We start from the raw sequence: 12,571 nt of genomic DNA on the forward strand, positions 1-12,571 counted from the left end.
AAGAAAAAAAGAGGAATTAGCAAATCTTAGACAAAGAAGGGAAAAGGGGTGATAAAAGAACAGAAAAAAGAACCAGGAAGGAAAGGAAAGAAGAGAGAAGGAGGAGTAATTTAACAGAAGCAAACAAACATATGAAAAAACTTTAGTAAGAGACATTATAAACATTGTGTAGATAAATGTTAATGCCTACATGAGTATTTACATGAAATACTACGTTCTACATGATAAAGTTATAAAACAATTTCCCAAAACAATATTAAATCCATAGTTTGTCAGAAAGACTGACTCTATAGATTTCCAAAAGTCCCAATGCTATTTAAAATGTCCGGAACATTAAAAAAGAAAGTCTCTGAAGTCAGAGTTACATTGGTATCTAAACTAGATAGTTCTGCAAATTAATTTATTTATAAATACAGATGCAAAAATCCTAAATAAAATACCATCAAATGGAAGTAATGACTCAGAAAATAAGCTGGCCCTTGTAGCAATTCTGGCTACTCAAGAGGCTGAGGGAGAACTCCAAGCTCAAGGCCCTGCAAGGTAACTTAGGAAGATTTTGTTTCAAAAATAGAAAGGGGTCTGTTTGAGGAGATGACTGCTGTGTAATCTTGAGGACCAGAGTTCAAATCCCTAGAGCCCATGTACAAAGCTGAGTATGGCTTGTCTGTCAGTAACTTCAGCACTTGGGGGCAGAGAGACATGGAGACAGGAGGACTGCCAGGGCTTGTCTGCTATCAGCCCAGCTTTAAGTTCAATGAGAGACTCAAGGAAATAAGGCAGAGCAATAAAGCAGGAAACCAACCCGACCATCTTCTCAGAACTCCACTATATACATATAATTCTCTCTCTCTCTCTCTCTCTCTCTCTCTCTCTCTCTCTCTGTGTGTGTGTGTGTGTGTGTGTGTGTGTGCAGGGGGTAATTACAGTTCCATTAGGCAGCTTACTGACTAAATACTAGTCCATAGGAATAACCAATTAGGACTTACCCTGATTATTCTAGTGAAAACACGTAAGGACAGATAACCACAAAGAACACATATTAATATTACATGGCCCTATCTAAAACTCTAAAAACACCAAGAGAAAGATGCTTGTTTCCAAATAAGGAGGAAGAGGTGGACGGCAAAGTGGCACACTAAGCCTCCTTGGCTTTTATATGAGTGCTAGGGATGCAATTTCAGTCCTCATATAAGCGTAGCAAGAACTTTTTCCACTGAGCTATTGCTCCAGACCTCCACGTGGTGTTTCCTTGTTGAGTAACACTGAGCTACTTGGATACTCTTGCTTGTGAAGTTGTTATTCACTCACTGCCCATTTTTATTGGATTGTTCATCTTGTTCTTATTAATGTGTATACAGAGCACAAAGACACATTCACAAAGGGGTATTCAGAAGGCGATCGCTAAACAAAGACGCCCATCAATAACATCTTCTAAAGTGTGGCCAGTGAAGACTTGATTTTTAAAATGTTTTTGGTTTCATTGAGGTAAAATTTAAATGAATCAATACTATAATCCTAATACTTGGGCTCTAAGGAAGGAGGATCAGCTTAAGGCTAGCTTGTGGTATATGAGAGGCCCTGTCTTAAAGGATTCTCTCATCTTGGCCAACTCAAAAGCATACAATTCTGACTGATATACATAATACCAGAGAAACTGCTTCTAAAAGGAGGTACAGACTCTTTCCCTGAACTGCATGGCAAGACCCTGTCTCAAAAAGACCAACATCAAAGCAAACAAAAAATTAGATCATACAGGCGATGTTTTGTCCACCTTTTTTTAAGTGTGTCTAATAGCTGTAAAATTTCAACAACAACAAAATCTCCAGGAGCCCTTGGTCTGACTAACTATGCACATAAAACCAATTAGAGAAGTCATCAAGGAAACGAAGGGCAGGGTTCATTATTATCTGCCCTTTGATCTCTTGTCTAAGTCCTTCTTACACGTTTTCTAAGTCAGACATTTACTTTGGTCACGGATGCAACCCAAATGTAAATAAATAGTACCTTTTATCCCTCCCCCCACAGTCCTGTAGGGAAAAGTACTAAATGTCTGTTCCTGAATTTGGCCATGGTGGTCTCACACACTGTAACCAGGTCATCTGAAACCTCACTGAACAGCTCATCCAGTTAGAGCAATCCTAAGGAGTCCTTGATCACATGGGGACTCTCAATTAAAGCTAGAGAGACACCTGTAGTGGTTTGAATGAGCAATGGCCCCCCAGAGACTAAAGTTTTGAACTGGTCCCCTCCCAGTTGGTGGCACCATTTGGGAAGGTTATGGAGCCTTTGAGAGACACTGCCTTGAAAGCATGTCATCATTAGGTGTGGGCTTTAAGAGCTTGTGACCTCATTTCAGTTCACTGTCTTCCTTTCTGTCCTGTTGGGGTGTGATCTCCCTCCATGATGAATTCTATGTCTGGAACAATAAGCCCCACAAACTCTTCCTTATATAAATTTCTTAGTCATGGAATTTTATCATGACATAAAAGGAACTGATATGGTACCCATAACAGCCCTGCTGACTCAGCCGTAGACAGCAGCCGACTTTTTGCTGCCAGGGTGAGTCCTGGTAAGGAGCTACTAGTGACAAAGTCACAGGGATCACTATCTGAGTTGAATCACACAGCAGAAAACACTCCTCCCCAGTGTAAAGTCACCAACTGTGGGGCCTGTTAGTAGATGTCAACTATGTCACAGTCTATGGTCTACACCAATCTCAAAACTTCCTTTTTTTTAGAGATTTATTTATTTATTATAAATAAGTACACTGTAGCTGTCTTCAGGCACACCAGAAGAGGGCATCAGATCTCATTACAGATGGTTGTGAGCCACCATGCGGTTGTTGGGAATTGAACTCAGGACAGTCAGTGCTCTTAACCGCTGAGCCATTTCTCCAGCCCAATCTCAGAATTTCAAAAACTTTGGATTGCTTGAAAGGTCACCACTCATGGTACCAAAGTCATCCACAATTTGCCAAGGCTAGGGCTATCATCCTCCATCTTAACTTCAGCCATGTGGATCAAACAGCTAATTTTGAAAATACTGAGTCTGGCAAGCTTTTTAGTATAGTCCACCTATTTCTTTTTGATTTGTAATTGTGTGTATCATATATACACTCCTGTGCACGCAGGCGTGTGCATCTACACCTACATGGTAGCTCACATCCCCTCTAAGGTGAGGATGGCAGGTGGCATTTGCTCTCTCCCACTTTACTTCCTTAAGACAGAGTCTCACACTGAAACTATAACCAGGCTGAGGGCTAGTGTGTCCTTCTGACCCCCGTCTTTACCTCCTAAGCACTGGGTTACAGCACACAGGTTTTCACATGGGAGCTGAGAGCTGAACTCAGGCCCTCAGGCTTTTGTAAGGAGTGTTAGCCACTGAAGCACAGCCCTGTGCCCTGGCTCTATAATCTCCTTTTACACAGCAGTTTGAGAAATAGTCAGCTTATTTTGGCTTTGTTTTGTTTCTTGAGACATGTTCTATACAGCCAAGGACAGTTTCAGACTGGATCTTCTGGTCCCAACCTCTACAGTGGGTAGTGGGGCACAGGCATGCGCCCCCATGCACTTCATTCTACTGGGATTTCTTTCCCCACCACTCCTTCTTGAACTTTTAAAACTTTATCTGCATTTTTTAATATGAAAGACTTAAATACATATGAAACTTGAGATAATATAACCACAGTCTCTCCAGAGTCAATACTTTTGAACCAGTTGGTAAATAAATCGGTTTATACAGTACATACACATACATGGTTTTGCTGAACCATCTTTTTTTTAAAGACTTTTATGTGCATGAGTGTTTTCCCTGCACGTATGTTTATACATAACATGAGTGTACATGCAGTGTCCATGGAGGCCAGAAGAAAGGCACTGGTTCTCCTGCAATTGGAGTTAGAGGGCTATGAGCCACTCTGTAGGTGCTGGGAACTGAACTTCGATCTTCTGCAGGAGAGGCCAATGTTCTCACGTCCTAACCTCTCAAAAGTCTGAGGTCTGGGGAAGGAGATGGGGAGTTTGTGGGACGAAAACTGGGAAGGGGGTTAACGTTTGAAATGTAAATAAATAAAATAACCAATACAAAAAAGTCTGGGTGATTGAAATCATAGTGAATGGCAGTGCTCTGAGAAGTGTGAAGCTGGGGCTGGAGGGATGCCTCAGTGTTCATTCCCTTGTTATCTTGCAGAGGACCTGGGTTCAGTTTCCAGCATTCACATGGTGGCTCGTCACTACAGTTCCAAAAGGACCAATGCCTTCTGATCTCTTTGGGCACAGGACACATATATGCATACAAGCAGGCAAAACATTCACTCACATAAAATAAATTAATAAAATAACAAGTGGTGTGAAGTCCCTTGTAAACAGGAGCTTCTGGTTCAGGTGAGATGCTAGGAGGGACAACCTTTGACCTGCACCTGACCTTCACCTTTGGTCTGGCTCCAGAGGTTCAGACCAGCCTCAACCCCCCACCCTGCGGCTTCAGAGAAAGCACAATAGAGCTGAAGTGAAAAATCTACTTTAATAATCCAACATCAGCTAAACTGAGATCCTCCCCTCTCAATCAAAGGGGGCAAAGACAAATCTTGGCAAGAGGCCTCAGTCCACGAAGAGGTTACGGCTTACAGAAGGGAACAGCTCGAAGAAGCCCTACAATGAGAGGCAGAAGGAACTGGGAATTAGTGAGGGAGCAGACGGCAATGTCTCACCACTTACCTCCCATCACCTCCAGGTCTAGTAACAGAAGCACCCAGGCTTCTACACTTGATGCCTGTCTCCTCAGCCCTCGGGCCCTTTCTAGCCAACCACCTCCCTCTGAGGCCTTGAAAATGAGGAAGGGCATAGCCTGTGTTAAAGGCTTGGCATTATAGGGAGACAGTAGGGCCTGAAGAAGTTAGGTCACCTGGGATGAAGCATACCTTTGATGGATACTAGAACCCATTTTCTTCCTCTTCCTCCCCACAACCCCTTCTCTTCCCCAAAACCCCCTCTCTTCCCCATCGAGTCTCAGGGTAGCAGATTCCTCTAGCACATGTTCTCGCCATGATCACAGGCCTCAAATCAACAGGCGGCTGGCCATGGACTAAAGCCTCTGAACACTGACTTCTTATGACCTGCTTACCTCACACTTTGTTAGTGATTGAGCCTGACACGGGGACTGTTTTTGTACAACAGTCAGCCCCCAGCACTGAGACTAGCCACTTACTGGTGGAGCTGAGGGCCAGGTGGGAGTTACCTTGAAAAGGGTGAGGGTCTGAAGAACTCCAGTGGTACAGGCTGTCTCTCTGATAGAGTGCATGGCCAGTTGGGGGCTGCCTAAGTCCAGCACCCGAAGCCCCAGTCGAGAAGCCAAGATAGGTCCAATGGTGGTACCACACGGGGAGTCATTCCTGACCATGAGGTCCTAGTGAGAGAAAGAGAGGTCACAAGTTAAACACTAGATATGATCACTAAGATCAAGGAGGAAGCTACCTTAGAGCCACGGGGCATATGCAAAGAAGTTGAGGCCTGGCACCAGGAAAAGAGCCTCAGAAGCAAACTGGTCTGGACGAATCTCTTTTCTTGTCCCTCCTGCTCTCGACTCTGGCCTTCTCTCCTGCTACTGAACTAACTCTTTTCTATTCCCCCTGGGGTTCGTTCTTTCTGTTCCCTCTGGTTGAGATGTTCTTTCTCTGGACCATCTCACAGTATTTCTTTCTCAGCAGCTGCCTCTCACTTCCTCCCAGAGACCTCTCTGTGAGTGGAATAATCAGACACTACATGGACAAGATGGAGACACTGACGCAGACAACCCTTGTCTAGTCCTGCCTCTCCCAGAACATGGGTGTTGTCCATTGATGGCTAGACTGCCCTGGGCCCAATCCCTGACATGAAATACATGTGTATACATGCAGTGCAACTGAGGACAATGATGGGTGATTTCAGGCCAGAGGAAAATGAACACTTGGGATCCTAGGCTCTCCAGTCCTGAATATGCCTTCTGGGTTCAGGATTAAGAAAAAAAGACAACAGAGATTGTTGGGGTATTAGAAGGAAAAGGGGCAGGACTAACCTACCAGGTGGTAGGAGTAATCCTTACAGAAACCAACAGGGCAGGGTTTATTATCATCCTCACTTTACAGATGGGCACACTAAACTCAGTCTTAGGGTGCTTAGCAAACTAGACCAAAGTCACCACAACCAAGCCAGCACTGCACCTAGCTCTGCATCCAAAACCCCAATCTTCTCATTTACTGGGACTCCCTTCACTGAAGTATCTCCTATGCTCCCTACTTACTGGGGGCACATTGGCTTATGTCTTCATCCTGTTCCCTCTACCAAGCCTTCCCAGAAAAGATGCACATTCACCTGCAGGGGCACCCCAACTTGGCTAGCCACCTCTCGAATCATGGACTCGGACACTGCATTAGAGGCGTACCGCTGCTTGCTGTTCACCTTGATCACAGGACCCTGGGAAAAGTCAAGGGGAAACAGAACAGAGATATGATGTAAAGCCTGTGTGAACCACATAGGCCAGGGTCGGCCAAGCCACCACATCTTTGAGAAGCAGCATCTTACCTTATGGAACAAGGGCCGGTGGTTTTCTTCATGCTTGTCCCTGAGAGGTGATAAAGATCAGGATGGTACACTGTAGTGGTGGTCATCAACCACCGCCCCTTCCAAGGCAGACGGCTCTAATGGCTCATGGCACTCTCTCCCACCTAGCCTTGCATGTCAAGAGTATCAGAACAAATGTTTCTGCCATCGCTAGCATAAGTACTGTCTGGTATGTAGACTCACGAGTAGTTTGGGTGCACAGCATGTGCCATGTCTGCACTGATCATGAAGGACTTAGGTATGGCCTCCTCGAAGGCAGTCAGACGCTGAGGTGTGGCTGAGATGCGCCGTAGTATCAGCTCTGTCAGCAGAGACTGTGCTCCCTGTGCACTCTCTGACCCCACCTGGAGATGGCAGAGATTGGACTGTGAGAATCTGGACATGGGCCTGGACTGTAAGAGGAGCTCAGTGTTCAGAATGGCCCAGGATCCACCTGAGTCACTTGGTAGAGACAGGTATCCTTAGAGACTTTCCGAAGCCCTGATCACTTCTGAACCGACAGTGGACTGGGGTCAGAGTAATTCCCAGTCATTTAAGGGTTAAAAATAGCACTTACTGACCGGATTTCCACTCTGCTCTCCACACTTCCATCTAGGGCTCAGCAGGTGTCACAACACCCTGAATAATTTCCCTTGATCCACGTGACTATTAACTATCCATGATATGTTTTAAAACAGAAGATCCAAGCTAAAGCTACACAACTAACTCCCCAGCTAGAGACAGCACTCTGTTTCCTTCATAGCTGAATGTAGCCACACTAAGTTCTGTGAATGTAAGTAATAATGAGTCTCATTTCTGGACCACACTCTGGAAGACACAGGCATCCATTCTCTGCCCTCTCCTTTATTGCTGACTGGGTGTCGGTAAGATGGCCAGGGATAGACCAGTCCTAACTGCTAACTGACTCAGGGAGTTACACGAAAGAGCACTAGCTACCTGTTAAATTCCATTACAGCATCTCAAGATTATAGCCAAACACACAGCTGAGAACATACTATGTGCCAAGTCACAGCCCTGAAAGGATGACCTGTGCAGTGCCCCCGTCCTTGGGGCAGGAATGCAGCAAGGTACACAAGAGAATATGGGCTACAGAATCTTTACAAGGATCTATGCAGAGCCAGAAGGGAACAAGAGCTAAAGCACTGGCAGCTCTCCTTCCTCCCTCTTTGGGGTCTCTAGAATGCCCTGGCTCACTCCAAGTGTCGGCCACAGGTAGTGACTGAGTACTCCACCGAGGGACCTCTGACCCAGCCCTCCACATACCTCTTCATTGTCGTAGAGCGTGATCATGCGCACATGTGGGTCCCTGGCCAGGGAGGCAGGGGATGCACAGGAATCAATCAATGCCTAGATGGGAAAGGAGACAGGCTCATCATCCCTGACCTTTTGCTTCTTAAAACTTTGTCTGCCAGTACCTGAGAGGGATATGCTGCCCTCCAGTGAAGTGGGCTGGGCTCTCAGCAACCTTTGTCTTCGGGCACTGTCTGGCAGAGGGCAGAGGAAGACCTTTCTTATATTTTTGATTGTGAGCCTAGCCTTTAATGGCTGAGCCATCTCTCCAGCCCTAGGAAGACCTTTCTAATGAAATAAGTAAATGCATTCTCTCTGGGTATTTGCTCTCCTAGACTCCCATGTAGAAGGCAGGAGGATAATGTTGAAAACATAAAACGTAAGTCCTGGAAGGCCAATGATTATGAAGATCAATCAGTCAAACTGATGGGCTTCCGCTAACAGCTCTAAACATGCCCAGCTGGTTGGCTCAGAAGCAGACACAGGCCCCAGATCTACAATTACTACCCAAGGCCTGTCTCCAACCACAAGCCAGGCAGGGAAAGGCAAGTTAAAAAGCAGAAGGGAAAAGGGTAGAAAGCTGAAAAACAGCCTGACTAGGGAAGAGAGAGAGTGAAGAACATGAGGGTGACCAAGAGGTACAGATAGCCCTACTGAGGTCCCAAGGATCACAAAGAAGGCTGGTAGGGGGCAAAGAGGAGCCTTAAGTCAGAGGCAGAATGAGAAGCAGAAAGTGAGATTGTTTTTCATGGTGGCAAGCCTTTGCTTTCAGACAGAGGTCATTAAGGAAAAGTAGAAGACACCATGGCACCCCACTGTCAGCTCCACACCTCAGCTCCAGGTCCTACACCAGCACAGTAATAGTGATGCCAAGGCTGCAGCATACTGGCCCTTCCCTGAGCCAACAGGGTGAAGGCCTGTCTAAGTAGCCACCTCTCACCACTTCTTGGGCGCCCCCACCTCAATTCTCAACTCCCCACCTCTCATGTTGCCTGGGTGCTCTGGCACCTCACCTGCAGGGCACAGAAGCAGCTGTGCAGATTGTCCAGTCGAGGAGCAAAGATGAACTCTTCATAGGCTCCACCCAGGACCTAGAAAGACAGGATGAATACCTAAGAGCCCAGCCCCTCACTACTTCTCCCTGTTCCCAAGGGTCAGAGTAACTCTTGACTGTTGGTTCAGGAAACTATTCCTGCTGTTCAGCAGAGAATGAAGGCCAGGAAAGGCAGCCTACAGCATCTGACCTTTACTGGAGGGGCGGCACATCTTTGATCCTACCACTGGGACAGCAGAGGCAGGTGGATCTTTGAGTTCAAAGCCAGCCTGGTCTATCTAGTTCTAGGATAGCCATGGCTACACAGAGAAACCCTGTCTAGAAAAAACACAAAACAATGCCAACTAAAAGGAAGAAAACAGCTAAAAGAAACTTAGGCCCAAGGATCCAAAGATTTAGCAGCTCCCTAATTAGCATTTGGAAGGCACCAGGCCTCTTGCCCTAAGAGGTTCAGAGCCAGCATAGGTCAAAACAGACAGGCCCCACATCACACATCACACCCAATCTCGGAAGGAGGGTCTCCTGGGGAGATGCTCTGCTTATTTGGGAACTACTGAAAGCAGAGGAGGTGCCCCCTACTGGGAAGAACAAGGATGAGACTTAGGGGGCTTCCGGGGATGTGCTATGGTTGGCAGGGCCTCAGGAGAACCCCACAAGATCCCCCAGCCACTCCTTACTGCAGGCTGGGTGTCTGCCAGGCAGAGCTCCATCTCCATGATGTTGTCAGGACTCAGTCCCAGATGGGTGCAGAGCAGGGACATGAGGACTGAGTGGTGCCGCTCATCCTGTAAGGCAGGAGAGGTTGGACCTGCTCGTCTCTTTGCCCCTTCCTAAAGGACCATCTGCTTCCACTCTGCCCACCCTCCCTGGGGCAGAGGTGCTTCTTACAGTAGCGCTGAGAGGCCCTGCTTCAGGCGTCCCTTTCTCCAGCTCTTCCTGAACTGCTGTGGCAAGAATAGGGACTCTGTGGGGAGAGAAGGGAGAGGAACAGCCATGAACATAGGCTCTTCTGGTCCTCCGGCTCCCAGTGCACTCCCCACATGGGTAGAAGTGGTTTACAAAAGTAGAACTAGATTATGGCCACTAAGAGGTGGTCCTCTGGTCCCCCATGGGACCCTCTATTACCCAGTACCATATCCCACCCCTCACAGCCACCACAGCCCTTGATGTACTTACAGGTGCATCTCTGTGTTAGGCCCAAAGTTCTCATTGATATTGCGCTGCAGGTGGATGGCCAGATGTGGGATGCGCAGGATGGGCCGCTCTATATGTACAAGCCTCTGCTCCAGTCGGCCTGAGGTAGGGCACTGTGGCCAACTGGCCAGGTCAGAACTGGGTACCTCCCAAATCCAGCTGATAAAATCCCTTACTAAACCCAGAATAACCATGTCCCCTCTTCCCCACGAGGACTCTTCACTGGTACACTGAAGACATGTGACATTCAATCTTCAGGCTGCCGAAGTGAGAACCTCCCCAGTTCCTAGCCCCTCTATACCACCTTGATGATGACTCGTCCAGCCAAGGTCAGGTCCCGGTCAAACCATGTGCTCCAGATCCCACCACCATAGGTCTCTACACCGACCTGGTGGTAGCCCACCTGGCTTCGCCGAGACTTGCGTTTCACCTGAGCAGAAAAACGAGAAAGGGAATGTCTGAAAGACAACATCTGGAAGTGAGACTCGGGTAATAAGTTATACAGAGCAACTATCACATCAGTTTGACAGCTTAAAGTGGGGGGCAGGGAGCATGGGGGGGTCTACCTTCTTCCCAGAACTGTGGGATAGGGCCTCCTAAGTTGTACCTCCTGGATCTCTTCATCCCAACTGTCCCTGCACCTCCCTTCAGTCCAGCCAAGTCCTAACTCCTTACCCGGAGGCAGGGACTGTCCGTGTGAGCCCCAATGAGGCTGAAGCCATTGCCAGGAACATACTGGCCCCCCACAGCAAAAGCAATGATGGAGGAGGAGTTTCTGGTTAAGAAGTACTGGGGGAGAGAGTTGAAAGATAGGGGCGTGAGTTGCTTAATGACCCGGAACACAGGACTTTGAAACTGGGTCTGCCCCCACACTATCCCTCAGTACCTTGTTTTCTGGTAAGATATCCCAGCCCTCTGTTTCCTTGAGTTCACGGAAGCCAGCCTGTAGGAGGCGGCTGCGGCACTCGGCCACGACTGTAGGAAAAGAGCTCTCACAGCGATGGAAGTTGGTCAAATCACACCCCCCCCCCCCCCAGCCAAACTATAGTCACCTACCGTGAAAAGGAGAGGGACTCCGGTTCACAAACTTGAGGAGCTCCCTGGCTGTGGCCTGGATGGCCTCTTTCCTAGCTCTGCCGTTCATGGCCACCTACGAAGGGGGAAGGGGGAGTTCAAGCTGCTGCCGAGTCTAGGACCACTCTTCTCGCCCGAACTCCGAGGATCCAACCCCCTAGAAATGAGAACTCCCAAGGCTCAACCTCGGCTTCCGGGGGATTCACTAGCGACAGGCGTGGATTCCTAGCTCGACCACTCTAGGCTCAAAGGTTCAGTCCCAGGGCTAGAGGACCTCCACCCAGTTTTGTCCCTGAAGCGACAGGATCTGAAAGGCCCGCCCCAAATCAGATAATTAGACCGGCCCCCTAAATCCCAACCCACGTCCCGCCCAGCCAGGAAATCCCGCTAGGGAGCGGACCTCAAATCCGAAAAGGCCACTAGCCGGCGCGCCACCGTGTCCGGAATCAAAGCACTACTTCACCTGTCCTCCCTCCCAGTCACTGGACAGCCCTTCCGGCTCCGGGAAGGTCAGACCTCCGGAGGGTTTGTTTTACTTTGAAACGGAGTGCGCCGGTCTCGGCGCCGCCTTCAACTTAGCTCCGAAAGGGCGCGCGGCCGGCTGCCGAGCCGAAGTTGAGGCGGGACCGCCGGCAGCCACCCACCTGCATGGCCCCACCGCACTCCTCTCAAGGGGGTCGGACTTCGGCCCGCCCCGGCCTCTCCGCTCCTCCCTCCCCGATCAGGCCTCGCCTTCGCCGAGCTGTGGGCTCCGCCTCTCGTCAGGCCCCACCGGGTCTCCGCCTCTACCAGGCCTCGCCCCGCCCCCGCTGCTCCTCGAGCTCCGCCCCTGTCAAGCCTCGGTCGGGCTCCGCCCCGCCCCCGCTTCTCGCTCTGTTCCCGTCAGGCCTCGTTCCAAACACGCGGACTGCTCTGCGCCAGTCAGGCCGCGTCCGGCCCTCCCTACTCCGAGAGCTCCGCCCCTGTCAGGACACGTTCCGGTTCCGCTCCCGCCTCACGGACCTCCCCCCGCCCAATCAGGCTGTGTTCTAACCACGTGGACTAGTCAGCTCCAGTCATACCGCTCCCCGCCCCGCTGCTCCACTAGCTCTGCCCAATTAGGAGCTACGTATTATGCCCCGCCCTCATTGATCCACTAGCTCCGCCCCGTCAGGCCTACTCTTCAGACCCTGCGCCCTCTGCTCCTCTAGCTCCGCCCCTTCAAGTCTTCCTCGCAGTCTCCGCTCCTACTACTTCTCGCGCCGCCTCCCTCAGGCAGCGTCCTACTGGCATTGACCGCTCCGCCCTTCCCTTTGTCAGCAGTCTTGAAGCTGACGGGAGGCGTTCAGATCCTGGAGCACCCTAGGCAGGGCAGCCCACTGCG

General features: G+C 49.2%; 1 protein-coding gene across 4 annotated transcripts; it reads right to left on the reverse strand.

Moving 5' to 3' along the window:
* Nucleotides 1-4,502: 4,502 nt before the first annotated feature.
* Nucleotides 4,503-11,952, reverse strand: DNPEP (aspartyl aminopeptidase). Of its 4 annotated transcripts, XM_080933391.1 has the most exons (16): nucleotides 11,609-11,840; nucleotides 11,394-11,515; nucleotides 11,191-11,284; nucleotides 11,021-11,109; nucleotides 10,810-10,923; nucleotides 10,439-10,564; nucleotides 10,117-10,247; nucleotides 9,829-9,904; nucleotides 9,618-9,725; nucleotides 8,900-8,977; nucleotides 7,860-7,943; nucleotides 6,780-6,940; nucleotides 6,558-6,597; nucleotides 6,348-6,449; nucleotides 5,236-5,403; nucleotides 4,503-4,649 (listed from the first exon to the last, which is right to left on the reverse strand). In XM_080933391.1, exons 3-16 carry the CDS (start codon nucleotides 11,276-11,278, stop codon nucleotides 4,599-4,601), a joined length of 1,416 nt encoding a protein of 471 aa, XP_080789517.1. In that variant the 5' UTR covers nucleotides 11,279-11,284; nucleotides 11,394-11,515; nucleotides 11,609-11,840; the 3' UTR covers nucleotides 4,503-4,598. The 4 variants fall into 4 exon arrangements, with proteins under 4 accessions (XP_080789517.1, XP_080789516.1, XP_080789519.1 ...); XM_080933390.1 differs by lacking the exons at nucleotides 11,394-11,515; nucleotides 11,609-11,840 and adding an exon at nucleotides 11,853-11,952; XM_080933393.1 differs by lacking the exon at nucleotides 11,394-11,515 and having other exon boundaries at nucleotides 11,672-11,840.
* Between the last annotated feature and the right edge of the window lie 619 nt (nucleotides 11,953-12,571).

Source organism: Micromys minutus (assembly GCF_963924665.1).
Source record: "Micromys minutus genome assembly, chromosome: 19".
In the NCBI taxonomy this organism is placed as follows: domain Eukaryota; kingdom Metazoa; phylum Chordata; class Mammalia; order Rodentia; family Muridae; genus Micromys; species Micromys minutus.